At 38.3% G+C, this 24,359-nt stretch overlaps 1 protein-coding gene across 1 annotated transcript; it reads left to right on the top strand.

Moving 5' to 3' along the window:
• Positions 1–20,744: 20,744 nt before the first annotated feature.
• On the top strand, positions 20,745–22,268 carry LOC145052573 (uncharacterized). The gene has a single exon (XM_079000408.1). The coding sequence runs from the start codon at positions 20,791–20,793 to the stop codon at positions 22,021–22,023; it is 1,233 nt and encodes a 410-aa protein (XP_078856534.1). The 5' UTR covers positions 20,745–20,790; the 3' UTR covers positions 22,024–22,268.
• The last annotated feature ends 2,091 nt before the right edge of the window (positions 22,269–24,359 follow it).

Raw genomic sequence — 24,359 nt, 5'->3', positions numbered from 1 at the left:
CTTGATCGACCCAAACAGTTCCAGAAACTTGGCCTGGAACAATGCAACAACCTCATCATGCAGGATCTCACGAATCCTAGCATCCAACTCGTCTATGCTCATCTGACCAATAACCTCGGGCGGTACTGACCCACCCTGACCGCCCTCTCCTGCTCCCAATCCTGATCCGGATCCGCTCCCAGCATGCCTCGTAACCACCATACTGAAAATACCGCAAACATCAGACGCTCTCCCAGAACCCCGGGAACTAACTCCCAACCCAACCCTAGAGGTTGTGGTTTCCTTGATACGCGTATGGGTCCTATGCTTTCAGTTGTACGGGCCCATACTACCTTCCACACCTACCTATATTTATATCAAGTATCACCACAACACCCTAGTGATGATCATACATAACAAGCACCCAACCCTCACTCCTAGAGGAACACTGGAAATCTCATACAAAAAGAAACCCTAGGCTAGCAGGCATCATAAATCAGGCAACTCTATCATGAAATTTCTTAAGATCTCTAGCCTAGTACTAGCATGCTGTTCTATCATATCTCAAAAACAAATATCTTGTATGGTATTTTGGGGTTACTTATTGGCTCCGGCTGATCGTAACTCCGCGTCCTCTTTTACTCATTTCGAAAACCATTTTAAATTCTCTTTTCAAAACTCTCCTTGATTTGAGACTGGATTCACACGAATGTTCCACCAATGCACTCAAATCAAGGCTCTGATACCAACTTGTAACACTCTAAAAATTCCAACCAATTTAAACTTTTCAAAAACAAACCAGTTTCGCTAAGTTATTACAAAAAGGTTTTCAATACAATTATTATCAGAGTCTTCCCAGAACCATATCATAAAACATAAACATGAGGAGTGGTACGATCACGCCTTTGCCTTGCCACGGTCCCCTGAAGTACCTGATACATTTAAACCACAACTGTAAGCCCGAAAGCTTAGTAAGATACCCCCAAAATACCAACCACATATACCATACACATAACATGTCCTATCATAACAAAATACAGAACAGCTATGCACTTCAGTTCTATTGTATGAATGGTCTGCCGTATCGGGTCTTCAGTCCACCTAGTCCACCCTCTCAGTCTAGCCATATCCATCGAGTCTACAATGTGATTGGTCCGCCCGCATTGGGCCTTCAAACCACCTGGTCCACTCTCTGAGTCTACAGTTTGACTGGTCCGCCCGCATCGGGCCTTCAGTAGGCCTGGTCCACTCTCCGAGCCTCGGGACGTCTGGTCCGCCCTCTTGGGGCCTACAGCTTATCTGGACCGCTCGCTGGGCCTTCGGGATAACTGGTCTGCCCTGGGTATGTTGGCCTACAGCACAAAGCAGGACCCGCCTGAACCCATCCCCAGTCCAACAACAATGTGCACATAAACATATAATCATATAACAATCCATATCCAATCAAACCGATCTAGCAGATCACATAACATAACATCATCCTAACCAAGATATCGACCTAACTGATTACTAGCATAGCATCATCCTATATACCAGGATACCGACCTTAACCAGGTCTCTAACATATACCATCCTAACTACTAGGATGCAAACATATCAAAGCAATATAATAACAATGATACCCGGATTACAATCCGATAAAGGGCCGACCATGGTGCCGTAGACCCTGTCGATATAGTGAGGATAACTCACCTACAACTGCCGACAGAAAAGATAAGACCAGGGTGCTCCGACCATTGACACGATCTCCACCACTAGCCACCACCAAATCACTGAACTCAAAATAAATGCCAATAATTACCAAAAATACCCTTGGAAGTCAACTGGTCAACCCTTGGTCAAAGTCAAATTCCTTAGTCAAAGTCAACCTTCCTGACTGACTCTACTTGCCGATTCAACCCGCTGACTCGTCGAGTCCCTATACTCAGAACTCCTAATCCATGACTCAACTCGCCGAGTCGCCCCAAGACTCGCAAAGTCCAACAAACTCTGAGTCCTTTCCCACTCAACTCACCGAGTCGTCCCTCGACTCACCGATTCACAGCTCAACCCAAAAAGGTTAGGACTCCTTGACCAAACTCGCTGAGTCTAAGAACAGACTCGCCGAGTCCAATGCAACATTCAACATACTCGCCGAGTTGTTCTTCCAACTCATTGAGTTCCTGCCCATCTTCATCCAACTCGCTGAGTTCACCCATGTGACTCGCCGAGTACCTCTATTTCTTAATCCATACAGTGGCTTTCCAAGCCATGCAGGGGCTCTAAACAATAGATCCACTCCCTTACAACCCATCCATCACGTAAAGTGGCAAACTTTACGTGAATCCAAAGAGATCTAAGCATAAAACACTCTTGGGATAAGGTTTGGGACAAAAGAACTTCACCTACATCTCTTGAACATAGACTTTATGGCTCCTTGGGTCATTACAAGCCTAGATCTGAGGTAGCAACCTCAGATCTTACACCAAACTCGAGATAGACCTCATGCATGCCCCAAAAACCCCACAATTGATAGATTTAAATGCACAAAAGCTCAACAACAAATCTATTACCTCCAATGTAAGCTCCCACTGAAATAGACCTCGAATCTACGTCCTTTCGTTGCTGCAACCCCTTTGCTCTTCAAGATTTCCTTCCTAATCCACTTATCCAAGCTCCAAAATGTACTCCAATCTCTCACTCACGTCTATTAGGGTTTCTGGAACTCAAGGGAGGGTAAAGAGGCTGGAGAGAGGGTATTATGTTCTTTATATATGGCACAACCCCCGGGATTAGGGTTTTCTTCAAACAGCACCAACTGGCCGAGTCCACCCATGCGACTCGCCGAGTTGGTCACTTAACACGTGACTCGAACCGCGACTCGACTCGCCGAGTCTATCTATCGACTCGCAGAGTCGACCTTCTTATTTACACTTTAGCCCTTCAACTATACTTCTGAATTTCCGGAATGTTACATCAATGGTATCAAAGCCTAGATTGATTTCTATTGATTGTGCATAATAGTAAATGGACCAAATTTATAGTTTATAGAAATTAAACCCTATAGCCTTTAAATTTTGACTTCGATAGGGTTTCTTGAAACCTTAGCCTGCACCCCTTATTTTCAAAAATGTCAGGGTTACCTAAGAGTTTTCTAGTTTCCTTAATTATTGTTTTAAAAGCATTAAATTTGAATAATTAAGATTGGATAACCCCAAACCCTAATTTCAAAAATTAAAAGGGTTTTGGATTAGGATTAACTCTGAATTATTTTATAAATTCTTTAATAAAAAAATAATTATTCAGTCCCTAAATGATTTAAATTAGTTAAATGTTAATTAAAAGATAAAGATGAAGTCATAATTGCTTTAAATTTAATTAAACTAAAAGTATAATCTAGACAATTAAAAGTTTAAACCTTGTATTTTGAAATGCTCTTAAATGCACTATATATATATATATATATATATATATATATATATATATATATATATATATATATATAAGGTAATTAATATATGTATAAGACAAAGTCAGTCAAATCGCAAGTACGTCTTATTCACAAAGGCCTTTTATAAAGAGGGTATAAGGAAACGACATATAGAATGACTGTTGAATGAGTGTCCATTTCAACCACTTCTCTCATGTGTACTTTATAATGATATGACGTACTAGAACCTTCATTAAAGTCCCACTCTAGTTACTTTAGGAAAAATATGAAATGTATGTTAATCCATGAAAACACATATGATTCTTTATAAGTCATTAATGGAGCATGTGTGGCTAACTGACATACTAATTTGGGACTATAAAGTTGAATGATGGTACAAATCATAAATTCTCATTGTTGATGGAGCATGTGTGGTTAACCGATACATCAATGTGAGATAACAAAAGACATCTAGGATGTCAAGCGGGTTTGCATGGTTATTCACATTTCGTTTGTGACCCTTGGTGTAACATCCAAAATTTCAAAACAATTAAAACTTTTCAAAATCACCCATTTTTATTAACGTTGTTACAAAAAGGTTTTCAATACATTATTAAACAGAGTAATTTCCCAGGTTCATATCATAAAACACCAACGCGAGGAACGGTACGATCACGCCTTTGCCTTGCCACAGACTCTTGAGAACCTGAAACATAAAACCACAACTGTAAGCCCGAAAGCTTAGTGAGATACCCCCAGAATACCAACCACATATACGCCTTTCCAGGCCCTGACCTTCCGGTCCATGTGTCTCAGGGGACTTCCGTCCCTGCTGGGTAAACCTTCCGGTCCTACCCACGCCGACCTTCCGGTCCATCACACAACATAATCGCCTTCCGGCCCATAACATATTGCCTTCCGGCCCATAACATATCCTCTTCCGGCCCACAAGCATAAAATGCATATATATAAAATAACAAGCAATCATATAGCAGTTCATAGGCAACAATCGATCAACATATCACATATCATAGCATTACTCTAACAAGATACCGGTCTAGCCGGTCACTATCATAACATACTCTATGAATCAGTCAACATACTAAATGCATACATACGCCTTTCCAGGCCATGACCGTTCGGTCCACATAGTAATGCCTTCCGGCCCATAACATGTATTGCCTTCCGGCCCATAACATATAACAACTGACAACTACTCGGATTTCCATCAAATAAAAGGGGTGGCATTGGTGCCATAAACCCTAGCGATATAGTGAGGATAACTCACCTCGAAACTGCCGACTGAACAGATAGCTCAAGCTGCTCCGATCACTGACACGATCTCCACCTCTGGATAGCCACCAATGCACTGAACTCAACAATAAACAACAATTACCAACATACCCCTGGAACCACTGGTCCATCCTTGATCAAGGACAAGGTCAAAGTCAACTCCTGACTGACACTACTCGCCGAGTCAACCCTATGACTCGCCGAGTCCCCTTACTCAGAACTTCACTTAACCCGCGACCTAACTCGCCGAGTCACCCCAAGACTCGCCGAGTTCAACGACTCTGAGTCCACTCGCCCTTGACTCACCGATTCCTTAAGATTCCCTTTCTACACGTCGAGTATCCCCTTCTTACTCGACGAGTTCCTCCTGGAAGAATCGCGGGGCCACCCCGAATCAACTCGCCGAGTCTGAAGAACAACTCGACGAGTCCCAGTTATTCTTCAAGCTACTCGCCGAGTCTGTTCATCAGACTCGTCGAGTCCATGCCATGCAGTCGATCAAACTGCTTCCTGAGATAAGTATTGTCCCGAAATACACAAGCATGGGACCTTCTGGACCTCTAAGGTCCTAATACAGGGTTATAGTCGTTTGGGGAACTAGGGTAACACTTAATCTAATCACAAAGGGGTTCCATAAACCCTAATTCCATGCACACATCAACATAACAGAATAAGATCCGGAATATTACCTGAATAACGCACTCTCTGTGTCCCCAAGCCTCAGGACTCGATCCTCCTTGATATTCCTTTGGCCAAACTCTTCTTCTTCTTGCCTAACAAGATCCTCCAAGTTCCAATAGCTTTCTCTCCTGCTCTAGATGTCCATAACGATTAGGGTTCTTCTCAATCGGCCAAAAGACGGACAATGACGGCGTAAGAGGCATTATATACGATCCAAAACCAAACGGCTAGGGTTTCTGCTGAACAGCGTCGACTCGCCGAGTCCATATCTGGACTCGTCGAGTCCAGTCGCGAACCCGCGACCAAGTCTGCGGTCCTACTCGGCGAGTCTAGGCTCCAACTCGCCGAGTCCCCTCTTAAAACACCCCCAAATCATAATTATATCAGTATTTGAAATTCCGGGCTGTTACAACTCTCCCCCACTAGAACTAGACTTCGCCCTCGAAATCTCATTCTGAAAATAGCTCCGGATGCTGCTCCCGCATCTCACGTTCCAGCTCACCGGTCATTCCCGGCCCATCCGGTGTTGCCACCGAATTAATACTAGAGGTATCTCCTTATACCTCATAGCCTCGATCTTCCAATTTCTGATGACCACTGGTCTCTCCGCATAATTCAGACTCGCATCCCCTGAATATCCTCTAATGGAACCACTGCCGACTCATCGGCTATACACTTCCTCAGTTGCGACACATGAAAAGTGTCGTGGATCTGCCCCCACTCCGCTGGCAACTCAAATCGACAGGCTACCCGGCCTATCCTTGCAATCACCCGAAATGGCCCAATGTACCGGGGGCCAACTTGCCCTTCTTCTTGAATCGAATCACTCCTCTCCGAAGAGAGGCCTTCGGGAGTACGAAGTCGCCGACCTGAAACTCAAGCTCGGACCGGCGTCTGTCTGCATAACTTTCCTGTCGGCTCTGGGCAGTCAATAACCCCTGTCTAACCTGCTGAATCGGCTCTGCCGACTGAAGCATGATCTCTGTACTGCACATCACTCTCTGTAACCGAAAATTACCCAAGATGCAACTCTGCTCTAAATCTCAACGATCACTCGACCCATAAGGGTTAGGAAACCATGAACCACTAGATTCCCGATCCAAAGCCCACTTTGTCCATTCCGGACTGACTGAGAGATCCATTCTCACCCTCAGAGCAACTCTCACAAGTTCTCCTCTTGCCATCACATACACATTCTGAACTAGTCCCAACACCCGCAGGTTGGAAGACCCGATACACTGATGATATCCTCGAACATCTCCCAAGATGAACCACTACATCCACCCTACACTCTGATCAGAATCACACTGAGAATTTAAGATTCTCTCTCTCCCTGCATCCCTTCTGAGCCTCAACAGACATCCCAAACCGGATGGGTTCCTACTTCGCTGCCACGAACACGATGCTCGAAGCCATACTCGAAATACTCTAACCATAACTCTGCTCTGCAGCTTTCATTCTCGTGAACTTGCACTCCCCTTCGGAGTTACACACCTTTCTCTTTTCCTTCCAAGGGACCCTCTTGGCCATAATGCCACTCCAACCGGTGCCACGGTGCTTGCCCCAAGCGACACCACCCTTTTTCGTAACCGCTATTCACATACTCTGGTTATCATTGCAGGGGCTCTCAATCCCATGCACTCTCTTCACTCATCAAAATCACTGCCTCAGCTAAACAAGATTACTAACCCGGGGCCAGACCTTCCAATGCAACCACACTGTAAAATACACGATCCGCAATTTCAAACTGATCCAACAATACCAACAGAGCCCCTAGCATGACTGGACCGACTCTCATAACACATACTAGTCACTCGAGGCTATATCTCTGTGGGTCCGTACACCCAAACTCTGCGAACCCTCAGGTTCTAACTCTGGGAACCTTCCGGTTCCAGCTCTAGAACATGCACAACATAATCCCGTGGGATTAATACAGTACAACCCATCGCGTACCTCAAACATACCAATACTCTGATCGCATAAGCTTGGTTACTTACTCAAGCTTGATCTCGGCCTTCTCTCAGGCCTCCACAATCAAATGCCCTAGGTCTGTATCCCGCCCCGCATACCCGACACTTGCTCTCGTCGGCCTATACTCTGAGCTGACAAACACTGCTGAATCCCAACAGCCAAGCACCCTCACATACTCATCGATCTCCTGGAGAATTCTCCAATTCTCCCCCACTAAAGCACTGACTAGTTGCCATCGATCATCATTAATGACCTTTCAGAACAATCCTGCACAGAGAGAACATTTAGACACTGACTGCTTCCCACAAGCATAAGCAACCCTCAGCAAAACACATCTCCTCCCTGTTCAACCCACTCAAAAGAATCCGATCTTTCAATCACCCACTCTACGACTGCAGATGCTACCCGACATTCAACCCAGTGCCGCATCTCCACTAATAACCCTCACGAACAATAACCCACGGAATTCCCAACAATAACCCGCAACCAAACCCACAGCCTGCCAAAGGATGAATACCGCATCGAAAACCGCACTAGGCTACCGGCACCAAAACACCAACTATAACCATACCAGACCATCGGGGAACAACGAATGCCAAAGCGAAAACTTGAAGCACCAATCCATAACCATGCCCAACCCGCGAAACAACGAATACCGCATCGAAATCCTCACAAGATACCAGCACGAACAATACGCCACAATCAACGCAAGCTAACCAAGACATCAAGAAAGCCTCATACCCGCAGCTGCCTCCGGCACTGCTCCGTCTCCCTCTGCCGCAAGCTAATAAGCACGACCCTGAGCCCTTGGGGCTCCACTCCATCTTGTCCTCCTCCTGAACTCCTCAAGGTGGCCGGTGCTAGAGCCTGCACCGGTCCTGCAGAAAGCTGTGGACAGTTGACCCTCAAATGTTCAACCTGCCGACACTGATAACAAATCCTCAAATACCGAGTTGGCACTGACTGCCGACAATCCCGTGCACCGTGCCCCTCCTTTCCGCACTTGCGGCATGCACCACCGGACCAACAAGCTCTGGTGTCATCCCTCCCACACTTCCCACAAGTGTGGCCGCTCCGATCCCCCATTCTAACATCTACGGTCCTGGACCGTTTCGGCGCCGACTGCGACTGCATCGGGGCCTGCCTCAGCTCACGCAACCGCAACTCAACCTCTAACTCACGCCACATGGCGGCCTCCTGCAACTCCAACGAGGTCTCACACTTCTGCGCAGACACGACTGTCTGATATCCCTCTTGAGCATACTCATATATCGGGACATCTGAGCCTGCTCCAAAACGAACTCAGGGCAAAACATCGCCCTCTTAATAAACATCCTGGTGATCTCAGTCACCGACTCCCAATCCTGCTTCAGCTCAAGGAACTCCCGAGCCCATCTCTCCCTCTCATCTCGTGGAACATAGCGAGTACTGAACATCTCTCTAATTGCTCTCCCTGAAACCGCAGCCCTCTGCGCGTCGAAAAATGACCTCGTAGTCAATCTCCATCAATCCTTCGCTCCTAGCCTCAACAGGTTCAGAGCACACCTCACCCTTTGATCAGCAGGGCACAAACTCGTGGAGAAATACCCCTCCACGTCTGATAACCATCTCATAGCAACAATCGGGTCCTGAACCCTATCGAATGTGGGAGGCTTCTTATAATAGAAGTCCCGATACTGAAAACCCTGGCTAGCTCCTCCCCTTGCCGCTGCTACAGTCGTTGTAGCCGCCGCGGCAACTGTCTCTGCGAGAGCCGCATATCGCTCATCGAAATACTCAATCATGGCGGTCTCGATTGACCCAAACAACTCCGGCAACTCAGCCCGGAACAATGCAGCAACCCCATCACGCAAGATCTCATGAATCCTCGCATCCCGCTCGCTCGTGCTCGTCCGACCGATAACCTTCGACGGCACTGATCCACCCGGAACTCGCTCTCCAGCTCCCGATCCTGATCCGGATCCACTATCATCATGCCTCGAAATCTCCACACTGAAGGTACCCTACCAATCTCAGACACTTCCCAAAATCCTGGGATCCAACTCTCGCAACCCCACCCTAGAGACCATGGTTTCCCTGATACGCGTATGGGTCCTGTGCTTTCAGTAGTACGGGCCCATACTACCTTCCACACCTACCCATATTTGTATGAAGTACTACCACAATACCCTAGGGAACATGCATAACAACTATCAATTCTCACCACTAGAGAAACACTGAGGACATCCCATAAGGGACCCTAGGCTACAGGCATCACATATCAGGCAACATTATCATAAATTCCTGAAGATCCCTAGCCTAACTCTAGCATGCTGTTCTATCAAGCTCAAATAAACAAATATCATGTATGGTATCTTGGGGTTACTTACTGGCTCCGGCTGATTGTACCTCCGCGTCCTCCTTTTACCAAATTTGAAAACCATTTTAATTTCTCATTTTAATTTTTTCTTTTTAAAATCTTCCTCGATTTGAGACTGGAGTCACACGAAGGTTTCCCCAATTCACTCAAACCAAGGCTCTGATACCAACTTGTAACATCCAAAATTTCAAAACAATTAAAACTTTTCAAAATCACCCATTTTTATTAACGTTGTTACAAAAAGGTTTTCAATACATTATTAAACAGAGTAATTTCCCAGGTTCATATCATAAAACACCAACGCGAGGAACGGTACGATCACGCCTTTGCCTTGCCACAGACTCTTGAGAACCTGAAACATAAAACCACAACTGTAAGTCCGAAAGCTTAGTGAGATACCCCCAGAATACCAACCACATATACGCCTTTCCAGGCCCTGACCTTCCGGTCCATGTGTCTCAGGGGACTTCCGTCCCTGCTGGGTAAACCTTCCGGTCCTACCCACGCCGACCTTCCGGTCCATCACACAACATAATCGCCTTCCGGCCCATAACATATTGCCTTCCGGCCCATAACATATCCTCTTCCGGCCCACAAGCATAAAATGCATATATATAAAATAACAAGTAATCATATAGCAGTTCATAGGCAACAATCGATCAATAGATCACATATCATAGCATTACTCTAACAAGATACCGGTCTAGCCGGTCACTATCATAACATACTCTATGAATCAGTCAACATACTAAATGCATACATACGCCTTTCCAGGCCATGACCGTTCGGTCCACATAGTAATGCCTTCCGGCCCATAACATGTATTGCCTTCCGGCCCATAACATATAACAACTGACAACTACTCGGATTTCCATCAAATAAAAGGGGTGGCATTGGTGCCATAAACCCTAGCGATATAGTGAGGATAACTCACCTCGAAACTGCCGACTGAACAGATAGCTCAAGCTGCTCCGATCACTGACACGATCTCCACCTCTGGATAGCCACCAATGCACTGAACTCAACAATAAACAACAATTACCAACATACCCCTGGAACCACTGGTCCATCCTTGATCAAGGACAAGGTCAAAGTCAACTCCTGACTGACACTACTCGCCGAGTCAACCCTATGACTCGCCGAGTCCCCTTACTCAGAACTTCACTTAACCCGCGACCTAACTCGCCGAGTCACCCCAAGACTCGCCGAGTTCAACGACTCTGATTCCACTCGCCCTTGACTCACCGATTCCTTAAGATTCCCTTTCTACACGTCGAGTATCCCCTTCTTACTCGACGAGTTCCTCCTGGAAGAATCGCGGGGCCACCCCGACTCAACTCGCCGAGTCTGAAGAACAACTCGACGAGTCCCAGTTATTCTTCAAGCTACTCGCCGAGTCTGTTCATCAGACTCGTCGAGTCCATGCCATGCAGTCGATCAAACTGCTTCCTGAGATAAGTATTGTCCCGAAATACACAAGCATGGGACCTTCTGGACCTCTAAGGTCCTAATACAGGGTTATAGTCGTTTGGGGAACTAGGGTAACACTTAATCTAATCACAAAGGGGTTCCATAAACCCTAATTCCATGCACACATCAACATAACAGAATAAGATCCGGAATATTACCTGAATAACGCACTCTCTGTGTCCCCAAGCCTCAGGGCTCGATCCTCCTTGATATTCCTTTGGCCAAACTCTTCTTCTTCTTGCCTAACAAGATCCTCCAAGTTCCAATAGCTTTCTCTCCTGCTCTAGATGTCCATAACGATTAGGGTTCTTCTCAATCGGCCAAAAGACGGACAATGACGGCCTAAGAGGCGTTATATACGATCCAAAACCAAACGGCTAGGGTTTCTGCTGAACAGCGTCGACTCGCCGAGTCCATATCTGGACTCGTCGAGTCCAGTCGCGAACCCGCGACCAAGTCTGCGGTCCTACTCGGCGAGTCTAGGCTCCAACTCGCCGAGTCCCCTCTTAAAACACCCCCAAATCATAATTATATCAGTATTTGAAATTCCGGGCTGTTACACTTGGCATCCCAGTCACAAAAGTGAGAGCATAAGCTGAGATTAAAGATCCATTGATAAGATTCAATGAATCTCAAAAGATCTAGGAGTTTCATAAGATTAAAATTGGTAAAATCCTTACTAACTAAAATAGTTTCGAAACTGATTACGACATCCCTCTTCAAAGTTTGAATCGAAAATATGGATCCTAGCCTTAATTTGAATTTTGGGTTAATAAATAAGGACTAAAATCAACTAACTTGAATTATTTCTTTTCCCACTTTTATATTTCTTATGAAGACATAAATGGTCTTCCTCAATATATTTGGAAATGGCTTTCATCGTTCTTCTGGATATTATCTTCCAATTTCAAGTCAAGGTGAAATTGTTTTCCCTTCCTTAGGAAATGATGGAAGTGGACATCATCTCTTCAACTCTTCCACCACCTCCTCATGTGACTCTCCCAACGTCACATTTTTTATAAAGTTGGAAGATATGAGACTACTTAGTCCCTATTGGCATATAAAAATCAATATGGAAACTCAGTATGTGCGCATGTTCTGAAAATGAAATCGTACATTGAGAAGTTGGATAGAACGGGTGTCCTTTTACTAAGGGAGCAAGCCCTTTATTTGGTTCTTCTCTTGCTTCCAAAGTCATATGATCAGTTCATTAAGAACTTTTATATGATGAAGATTGACGTGAGCCGAACTGATGTGACCCAAGTGTTAATGGTTACTGAAGTAGAAACGCTTAAGAGCAGATCTCAAGCAGAGATGGTTATAGAGTTCATTTTGAAGGTTTCCATGGACACTGACAATGGTGAAAATTAGGCATGGCAGTGGAGTGGGTTTTGACCCTGATCCGATCCAAACCCTTAGGACTTATATGGGTTTGGAGCCTAGTTTTTGATTCGTTTACCCGTTAACGACCCATACCCGCTAACCCTTTTATTAAAAGGGTCGGGTATGGATCACCACTGATCCGCTCCATTTATAACCCGCCCTGTATGATTTTTGAATTAATGGTTTATATTTTATATGTCTTAAAGTTTAATTTTAATTCCAATCGAAAGTCCAAAGAGAAAATTCCAAAGTCCAAACTGTTTATACATAAGAATCGAGGATTCGACTTCTAGACTTCCAGTCTTCTACTGAGAATTATGATGTCATTTCATTTATATTTCATCAAGCAATCATCATATTTCATTCATAAATCAAAAAATTCATTAATCAACTGAAAGAAAGTTTGTAATTTCTATTCTCTATCACTACAATTGACAGTAAAAAATAAATAAGAAGTTACTACAATAGTAATTTTTAATTCCAATTGGAAGTCCTCGAGTATGTAATGTGTTTTCTAAATCAAAATTTGTTTTATTAAGAAATATTATTTTATGAATTAAGTAAAATGCGTTTGATAATTCAAAAAGCCTATGGGTTACGGGGCGAATTTGGATATCCGTTGATTCGGTGGATAAGGGTATGGATTTGATTATTCAAAACCCTGCGGGTTATGGAGCGGGTTTGGATCGGATTTTGAAATTTTTTAAAAGGGTTTGGACCAAGGTCGATTCGCTCCAAACCCGCCCTATTGCCAGGTCTAGTGACAATGGTGGTCTAGAAACTATTTCTCTTCCCAATGGGAAGGGGTCGTCCGAGATCAAACTGTTTGATCATATAGTAAAGAGAAAGCCTAGTTCTAGGATGGTTGCATGTCTTGACCCCAAAGGGTCCATTTTTTTCTACTGCCAATTGAAGGGAGATTGCAAACGAAGCTACCCAAAATACCTGAAAGATATTAGAGATGGTAAACTCAAGTCGTGCGACTCTGCTTTATGTACATCCATTGTTTTATAAGTTCTTACTCATAGATTCTTAATAAAGGATGTGATAATCACATTGTGATGGTATTAAAGGAGCTAAGAGAAATAAGGAAGCTTGAGTAAGGTGAGTTAAATCTAATCGAGAGAATTAGACTTCGGTCACATGGTTCGAAGATTGAAATTTGGAGCTACTACAAAGGAGTTAGGATAATTTAATACATTGGTATTACTCTTCAAAGATATCTAGCAACATAGTTTTCATTTTATGCATTATAAGGACAAGTTCCAATTTTTCGTTTATTTTCAACAAGAGTGAAATTTTGGTTTATCTGGTTGCCTTATTTTATATTTTCTTGCAATGGTATTTATGAAACTGTTGTTTACATTTATAATATTAGCAAAATAAATTGTGGATTTGATTCTTGTGATATCGCTTGTGGTATTGTCATAATAAACCAAGTGAAAATAATTCGCATCACCAACATTTAAATTGGACAGAAACTTAGAGTCATGCAATTTTAATTGTGTGACGCATGAGAATCTTGGTCACTAAAAAATTACGATTAATTCATTAATAAAATTTTTATGTGAGACAAGTGAAGGATGGATGGATATAGTAGATGTTCATATGGACTATTTTCATGCACAACAAAGGTTGATAAACCTATTCGTCATAGTTTATTGATGTTTTAGTAAGTATAATTGTTATATGAGATTAAGCATAATTCTAATACTTTGAAAAGATTGAAATAGTAGCATAGTGAATAGAAGAATGTATGAGACAGAAAGATAAAATATTCTCCATTCTGAAAAGAAAGGAGAATGTTTTACTATCATGTTTTATGATCATCTTAGTAATTGCAAAATTTATCACAATTGATTCCTACAAGAACATCTTCGTGCAATTGTACCACTAAGAAAAAGGAATCGAACGTCATTGGAAATGACTCGATCATACATGAGTCATATCTTGTTCCGATCAAGTTTTAGAGTCATACTCTAGTAACTACAAATCATATGTTGAAAAGCATTTCATACTAAGAAGGTTGATAACACTTCGTCACATGTTGAGTAATATGATTTCTTACTTTATCACACTTAGAATTGGAGGTGTGATCTTTTTCGTTGATTTAGAAACAAAAGATAAATTGAGAACAACTCTATGAAGTGTTTTCTTATCGAGAATCCACATGAACTTTTGAATATATATGTTTTTGCTCGTTAAAGTGATGTACTTTGAGATAAAATTCATATGTTAAGAAGTCACTAGGATTCGTAATGATCTTGAGAGTTTAAGGAGTCAACCGACAATGATCTGTTTAGTTATCACTAGCACACGACCCGAGATTGATAATTTATCGTGTTAAGTTGACACATTCTTATTTTGTGCACGTCTAGTTCAGTTGGTAATTCTATTGACTTCTATGTTTTTCATTTAACAAGAAAAGCAAAGCATGTTGGTCCGTGAATGTGCATGGATAAATGTGGGTGACTTGATGACAACATGGAAGCACTAGTATGCCCTTGAGCTACCCAAGGGCAAGAAATTTTGAATAATGAAGTTTAGTCCAAGAAGGCAAGATAAATTTGAATTTGGTTTTGTCCTCTGTCTTAGGATTGTAGGTTGGAAATGATAGATTCACATGGATGGGAACACATGCATCATAAAATCTAGGTGGGAAAGGTTTCGAACTAATTCATTAGAATGATTATGATGAAACACTTTTGCTAACATATTTTTATAGATCTGATAAAGCTTAACATGGATATTGGTTGTGTTAATTGCATTCTTAAATTCACAATATGATTAGGACATCCCTCTCATTTCGAATTATGAGGAATGGCAAGGAATTGTTTGAACTTTAAAGACATATATCTATAAGTTATGAAAGGGGTTAACCTCACACATATGTTATCTAATAAAGGTGTATAAGAATATGAAGTCTAGTTGGATACTTTTCGAAGCATCGCATAAAATAAATACGTGCTTATGTAAGAAAGTCAAAGAGTATGAATTTCTAGAAGTCTAGTTTATCTATTAGTATATGTCAAAGCTAGTGGGAGCATATTTGTTATGCTGGTATTTCATGTTGACCATACTATTCGTAGGGAACAATGCCTCCAATTTGCAAATTTCAATATTTGGGAATTGTTTCGCTATCATAGACTTAAGGGAGAAGGCAATCATACTTCATTTTGAATCTAAAGGTTTAGATCATATAGTTTAATAGGACTTAGTCATAGACGTATACGAATGTCGTGTCGAAACGGTTCATCATAGGAAATTCCATATATGAAAATAATATAGCAAAAGATTAAACAAATATCATATTCATATATAAGATATAATGAGTCGAGTCTCATATGCTTCAGATATAGTATCGATTACATATGATGTAGTATGCACTTATTCTAATTTTTCAAATGTTATAAGCATTGGTAGAAAAAAAGGACTAGAATTTAAATGACTAGAGTTATTAAATAATCTATTAAGAACATTTTGAGGTTTATCAAAAACTAGTTGCTTGTGGATAGTTATATGTATGATAGTATTTAGGATGATTCTTCGTTAGAATTAATAGTCATTTGGAAATATGGAAATGTTTCCATAATGGGAGATGCTTATAAAATCTACATGTAAGTTTGAAACTTTAATGAAAGGGATGTATTCAAGGGGTGTACCTTGAAATTGATACTTCATTATCATGGAGTCGTTTCTAGTAACAATGTTCCAGTAGAATATTCTATAACATCGAATATTCAGTCTTTGAGACTTCGGAATCCCGATATCATAGGAGATCAGTGCATGTAAAGTTCAAATTACACTACATATTGGACAGTGTTAATAATTTGGAATTGTGAAATAAGTATCATTGGAGTCATGTCTAGTCAATCTGTTCACGAAGGAATGACCATAGAAAGGCATAGTATGCATGTTGATAACATGACATGACTGGTATTATTTAATTCAAGTGGATAGTTGATTTTTTTCCATATTCAATTTACTCTATATAATAATTTGGTATCTAATTTTTTCCATATTCAATTTACTCTATAAACACCATTATTCTTATTCTTTTGACTCATATGATTTTAGACACTCACAGATTTCATTTCGGGCATAAAAGTTGTTTCTCTTCCAATCTTTGTTGCAGGTTCCTTATTTACACTCTTCTTATTAAGTTTATAAATACGTATTTGAATATATATACATATATATATATATATATATATATATATATATATATATATATATATATATGTATGTATGTATGTATGTATATATGTTATATGAATATAATAATTAAAAAGGATTTCAACTTTATACTTCAAATTTCTACCAATTTAACATTGTACATTTAAAGTCTTATTTATTAAAGTATAGTATAGGTCTACAATGAATGTTATACTTCATACATATTCATCATCGTATTTTCATTAACTAACATATTTTCTACATTTATATCATATTTTAGTATTAAATTTTTAAAATATTCTTATCTTATTAATGTAGATAGATTAATTAATTTATAAAATCATGATATACATGACTCCCCCTCTCTTTCTCTCTCTTTCTCTCTCTCTCTCTCTCTATATATATATATATATATATATATATATATATATATATATAGAGAGAGAGAGAGAGAGAGAGAGAGAGAGAGAGAGAAGTAAGTTCAAATAAAAACAGTAAATAGTTTGAGAATGTAAAAACACTATGTTTATGTTATTATTCTGTAATGAATTTTGTATATGTGTATTGTTGAAGTAATTCTAATATAAATATTAACTTTGAATTAATTATATATTCATTACAATGTTATTATTCTATTATAAACTTATGTATGTACATCTTTGTAGTAAATTCTAATTTTAATTTTAACCTTTAACTATTCATTTATTGTTTGCTGAATAATGACATAAAGTTATCGATACAAAATTTATTGCAGAATAATAAAATAAAAAAATGTTTATATATATATATATATATATATATATATATATATATATATATATATATATGTATATACACACACACACACATTGAAAAGCTCAATAGAGAACAATTATAAATGGTTCACCAAAGAACCAAATATTTATTTCAAGTTTGAAAGCTTATTCTTTTTCAAAAAAAAATATCTAAATTAATAACTTCACGTTGTAAATTCTAATATATTTTTCGGATTCACCGTGTGAATTCAAATTCACATTGCGAATCTGCATAGATTCACACTGTAAATTTGGTTCCTTGGTTCCATAGTTAATAATGGTTTTTTGTTGAACCTCACAACACACACAAAGATATATGTATATATATATATATATATATATATATATATATATATATATATATATATATATATATATATATATATATATATATATATATATATATAGGCTGAGATTAATACATAGCCATTATTAACAAGGAACCAAAAACCAATTGTGAGCGTCGGGAACCATAATGATCAACGGCGTTGGGAATAGATGTACACTTGTATATTGGACGCATATACACACTTGTATATTAGATGCATATACACTGTTTATACCAAAAATCTCACATGTTACTAAAAAACTTACCTTTTTTTTTCGTTTAAGTTTTCTTAGGTTATGCATTTTATTGAAAGACAAATCGAATATACCATTTTTCACGATTTTTCATCCTTTTCCAAAGAGATTAATGTTGTTATATGAAAAATAACTTGAAAAAAACCAACTTCCTTTTTTTTGTTTCTTTTTACAATATATAAGTTTAGTTTTAACAAAAAAAGCTAGCTTTACAAAATCTCTCAATTGTTTGTCCTTTATTAATTACCGTGAACACCGATTAGAAAAAACCTCGAGAAGTTCATATACTCAACGTCGATCTGAATTCTAAATATTTAAATTTTAACATTCAAAATGTGATAAATACTCTTTTATCATTAACTAATTAATTTAATAAAATTTACATATGAATTGAAGTATATTTTTATGTAATTTTAGAATATGTTAGCTTTTTGATTTCTAATATAGTAGTTTCGTAAAATCAATAAAATTGATTTATTCACTTTGTGAATCTGAATTCTATATAATACTGTTTTTAGAATTCACAATGTGAATCTGAGTTACTATTATTTACACTGTGAGTCTGAACTAAAAATTCAATTTGTTACATCAGTATGAATTTATGTTTAAAGACTAAAAAATATGAATTTTGATATATTAATTAAAAACAAAAATTCGGTAAAAAATAAACCTTAATTTTTCGAAAAACAAAGAAATGAAGTGAGTTTTTTTTGTAAAAAAATCATTCTTTTTCTATTAATATGATTCTCTATGGAAAGAGTATGGAAAATCATGAATAATGATATATTCGATTTTTTTTTGAAAAAAACTAGAGCCTACAAAAATTAAACGAAAAAAGGAAGTGAGCTTTGTTAAACTAGATTATGGAAGTGAGTTTTTTTTTTATTTTTTTTATTTTTTTACCATTGATCGTTTTAAATTCCAACATTTTAAATTGGTTCCTTGGTTTCTTAATTATTAATGGTTAGGATAAATTACACGAATAGTCACTGTGGTTTGGGTAATTTGTTTGATTGGTCCCTAACTTATATTTTTAACTCGGGTGGTCCTTATTGTTCAATTTAGTTGCCTCTTTGGTCCCTTATCGAGTTAAAATGTCTAATTTACCATAATACACACACACACAGATATATATATATATATATATATATATATATATATATATATATATATATATATATATATATATATATATATATATATATATTAATTTCTTTTAAAAATATATTTTAATAATTTTTTTAATTAAATCACTTAAAAAGTTTACCCCATCCACTTATTTCTTTCCTTCCTTCCCCATCAAAAGATCCCGACATCCTCTATCTGTAAACTCCAACATCCACCATTGGTCAATTCTGGTAACCACCGCCTGTCGACTCATTTTCATATCTCCTGTTGTGTATGTCTCGAACTCCTGATTTCTGACTAATTAATTCGTCTTCTTAGGCAAGGTTGCAAAAAGACATTAGAGAGTCGATTCCTCACCTTTAAAATCAATTTTTCGCCTTTAAAATGAGTGGGTGTTGGGGATAAAACGATCTCATTTGTCTGTATCAAATGAAAGAGGGAGTGTAATGGTGGTGGAAGGGAAGGAAGTCAATGGCGAATCTGACCATCCCCTTTTTTTTCTGATGGGCCATAGATGAAAACATAGGAGGGATCATATTACAGTCTGACGGGGCTTAACCAAATCACCCCTTGCAATCTACTTATCCAAATTATTATGCACACCATAAGGTCCAATTATGTATCATTTGCATTTGAAGAGGTCAAACTAGGTATCATCTATATCTCATACTCATAATCACAACATTAATACTAACCTAACATGGGGAGACAAAGAGATAAGTTGTAAATTTCATGGGGTATCTCCGAGTTGGTCTGGTGGGGATGAAGAGAACACTTTACAGTTTGAAATTTGTTGGAGATACAGAGAGTTTTGAAATATGGCCAAGATGAAAAGAGATTTCTAGTTATGCTCTGATCTGTGGTGAGCATGGACAGGGCTGCAATGAAGTTTTTAGGTGGCAGAAGTTGCCGATGGTAGTGGGTATGATGTGTCGGTGGAGACGTAGAGTGGAATCGATCGCCTATTGAATAGGTCTAAGTTTCAGGCTATCATTCTTTTTCCCTTGTAATTATAGAAATTGTCCCTTGAGTTTTTATGTTTTATTAAAAATTTAAAGTCAATAATTATAAAAATTTAAAAAGAAAAGAAACCGATATAACAGTAATTTTAGATCTGCTTGGGACTAGATATGAAATAAAACCAAACAATAGGGTAGGTCCAAGTTAAAAATAAGTTAAGGACAAACCATGCAAATTACAACAAACCGTAGGGACCATTCGTGTAATTTACCTTAATTGTTATCTATTGAACTTATAATTTTGATGTTTAAATTTGATAAACAATAATAAAGTATCAATCATAAATCAATATCTACGTAGTATCAAATAGTACATTTGCCTTGTGCCAGGAGTGTTTGTTTTTTCGGCAATTTAAAACATTTGATAACACAAGAATACAAAAATTGCGATACAACTGTTTATTGCAAGCACGTGGAAAAGAAAATAAAAACGAGTTAACTGTTGCCATCCCTATATAAAACGAGAATACCCGCATAGGAATACATAACACAAATAAATTTGTTTACATAACACCTACCACCCAAAAGCAAACCCACATTTCATCTATGGAAACCCTTTCTTCTCCTTTACAATCTGGTTATTCCGTTTTTGATGCCATTCGCAAGCATCTTTTGGATGACCGGGATGAGGCTTCCGAGATGCTACCAGCTGTGACGAGTCCCAGCAGTGATCAGTCCTATTTTAGTAAAGAAAATGGTCCGGAGTCTTTGAAGAAGATAATAGAACAGGAATCTGGTGAAGTTGAAAACCATACAAAATCGGAAAATGTTAAGAAAAAGAAGAAGAAGAAAACAACGGCTGCAAATGGTGAGGATGATCCTGTGGAATGGACTCGTTACAGAGGTGTGAGGAGGCGGCCATGGGGGAAGTTTACGGCGGAGATCAGAAATCCAGAGAGGAAAAAGGCGAGATTATGGTTGGGTACTTTTGACACGCCGGAGGAAGCTGCGGTGGCGTATGACAAAGCAGCATTTCAGTTCCGTGGTAGTCGAGCCAAAGTTAACTTCCCTCTCTTGCTTTGCCAAGATGTATGGAAGCCCGAATCGTCTTCCTCCTCGACTAATGCAGATGTCGGAAAATGCAAGAAAAAAGTTTTGGTGGATCCACCCATGGGCACCACCACCTCCGCCCTTGTACGTCATGATGATACCCATACGTTAAGCACGATAGAACCCCCAGTTTCCACGAATATTGCGGTTGAGAAGGAGTCAAGGAGCGATAAAGACCTGGTTACGAAGCCTTGTAAAAGCACAGTGCATTCGCCAACCACCTCGGCCTCCGGAACAGAAGAGATGTGTGACCTTGACTCACTCTGGGATTTCCAAACATGTACATTACCACCTTTTTCACCGATGGTATCGGTTGGCGATTACACCTTGCACTCAAGCAAATCATCCTCCGGTCTGGAAGATATGACCGACCAGTATCTTTCTTGCAATGCGGAGACGATGGCTATGGCCACCACGAGCTCTGTAGCTGAGGAAATGAGTTGTGACAATGACTCGTTTTGGAATATTTTACTCCAAAACACCATTGATTCTCCGACCACTATCTCACCCTTCGGTGTGGAGGAGATGGAGATATATAGTAGTGATATTGGCAGCCCAATTTGGAACCTACCAGTCCCAGCAGAGGATTTTTCGTCTAACATGATAGAGTCATATACTATGAACATGGCCGAAGGAGCAGATGACGGAAGCAGTCAACAAGACCCATTCTGGGATTTCCAAATGCATACAATAATACAGGATGATTTATTATTTCTTGATTGCCTATAATTAAAAAGTAATGAATTTTTAATGTTACAATAATATATTACTGATACTGCAGTTGGTATATAGTTTAAGGATGATATGTTTTAATATTGGTTACGCTCGAGTCGAAGAGCACAGCTTACTTGAAGAAATTACAATCAGTGACTGATATCGTCAGTCTACAAAAGAATTTCATTTATGCTTTGAGGTGAAGAGCACGATTACATTATTATATCATACTACTGCAACTTACTTTAATTTTATCAGAATCAGTGATCATATATTTGATATTTTTTTCCTCGACAAACTTAGACCCCCCATTCTGTTTAGGGAAATATGCACATGATATCATAATTCATAGAATACAGCTGTCCCTTACATCTATATGTTAACATTCGCTAGCTAGCTTGTAATTAATAGTTATTCAACGCTCATAACACCGTAGGAAACAAAATTTGCTGCAGCGACAGTAGTCATCGGTTGAAACCTCGTCGTGATAGCATATAAGATATCATCACATAATTGTTTGTCACCATTTTCAATCCTTTTAAACAAGCATACATAATGTATTGAATTTTGTAGATACAACTCAATCAGTTTTTTATTATAATCCATTCAACTCTACAAAGTTTAATAGAAAGTTACAAAATCTAGTTTATAGTATGTATTTTAGATTAGAAAACTTTCATTTTACCGTTGAAGAGTTCAATGGCCATTGAACTCGAAATCAATTGACTGTGAAGATGACATCTCAATAAAATAGAGTTTTATCCGTTGAATGATAACTAGATTTGCTACCTCATTCAACTATCCCTTTGAAATCACCATTGTAGATGCCGTAAGGATGACACAACACAAAAGTTCCGGCTGTTCAACGACACATTGCTACTGTTTTTAACTGCTCCTAAAAAATACACATCACTCCACCACATCAAAACACTTATTTTTTATATATATATATATATATATATATATATATATATATATATATATATATATATATATATATATATATATATATAGGTTTATGTATTCTAATTATTTATTGATTGGATGTACAAATCAATATGAACCAACCAATTTACAAACATAAATAAGGGTAAATATGTAATCTCATCTATTATTTTATTTTGATAACTAAATAAGTATTTAATTAATCCGTATTTAATCCTTACACTAATACAAAAATAACCTATGGTCACAGTTTCTAAAAAACGGTCTGTCACACTATTTATTAAAAGTGTGGCTAAATGTCCTTAAAAAAATTTACAAACTGTTTTTAGATACATTTAAATTTCTTTGTGTGACTATTGTATAGATAATTAAAACTTTAACTACAATTCAATATACTAAATGTGACACAAATTAGTCACACTCGAACACTGAGGCTATAGGTCACAATCAACCACAAGTATCGATTAAGATTGTCATACTTTTTTTTTATAAGAGACAATAGATACACGTATTGTGACATGAGACAGTTGTATGTGTGTCTATAACCTAATACCTTTTTAGACACATAACAAAAAAAGCAGCTAAAAGGTGATACATATGGTCATACTAAATATTTGTGTATCCATAGGGTGGTTCAGTACTAGTTGTACTTTGTTAACGCAAGAAGAGAAAACAAGTTAGTATTGGTTGTTTATCGTCATGTACCTTTTGTTTTATGTGTGTCAAAATATGATGAATTAACTTTGAGAAGAAACAAATATTGTGAGTGTAGGTAGCATTTAGTTATGATTATAGGTATTATATGTGTCTATATGTAAATATAGTTATAAAAAACAATAATGTTTTATCGATATAATTAGGGGTCGTTCATTGAATATGTTGCTATAATTATGTAATGTTTATTTTGGTTGTACTATGAGATTTGTAAGTTTAATGAATAGTCTTCAGAAAATGAAAATTTGTTGTTGTTAACCGAAATTGTTTTTGGTTTAAGTTATCATACAACAAAATGACAATTTTAGACTTTTTGGAAGACTCATAAATTGACCATTGGTTAAGTTATTATACAACAAAATGACAATTTTAGACTTTTTGGAAGACTCATAAATTTGACCATTTTTATCTTTGATATCATTTGGTTGAATAAAAAACGAATAAAAAGGTCAATCATGGAATTTTAAAAAGGTACATTGCTTTTTTTTATTTATTTATTTATTTATTTTTTTTTTTTTGCAATTAATGGGTTGTATAAATTAATGAAAAAAATTGAATAGTAGTTTCGTAAAGTTGCCTTAACGGAACAATTTCTGAAAAACCAAAATAATAATAATAATAATAATAATAATAATAATAATAATAAAAACAAATAAGAATATAGTTGTATTGAATAAGAGCTATAAGAAAGG

This window comes from Lactuca serriola, chromosome 5 (assembly GCF_051521515.1).
Source record: "Lactuca serriola cultivar US96UC23 chromosome 5, Lser_US96UC23_V15, whole genome shotgun sequence".
NCBI classification, from domain to species: Eukaryota; Viridiplantae; Streptophyta; class Magnoliopsida; order Asterales; family Asteraceae; genus Lactuca; species Lactuca serriola.
Note: the sequence above shows the minus strand (reverse complement) of the source record. Positions and strands in the feature narration are given on the sequence as shown.

Bases quoted from the DNA above. Each gene is read 5' to 3' on its own strand.
- LOC145052573 (XM_079000408.1), top strand. From the start codon at position 20,791: ATGGAAACCCTTTCTTCTCCTTTACAATCTGGTTATTCCGTTTTTGAT.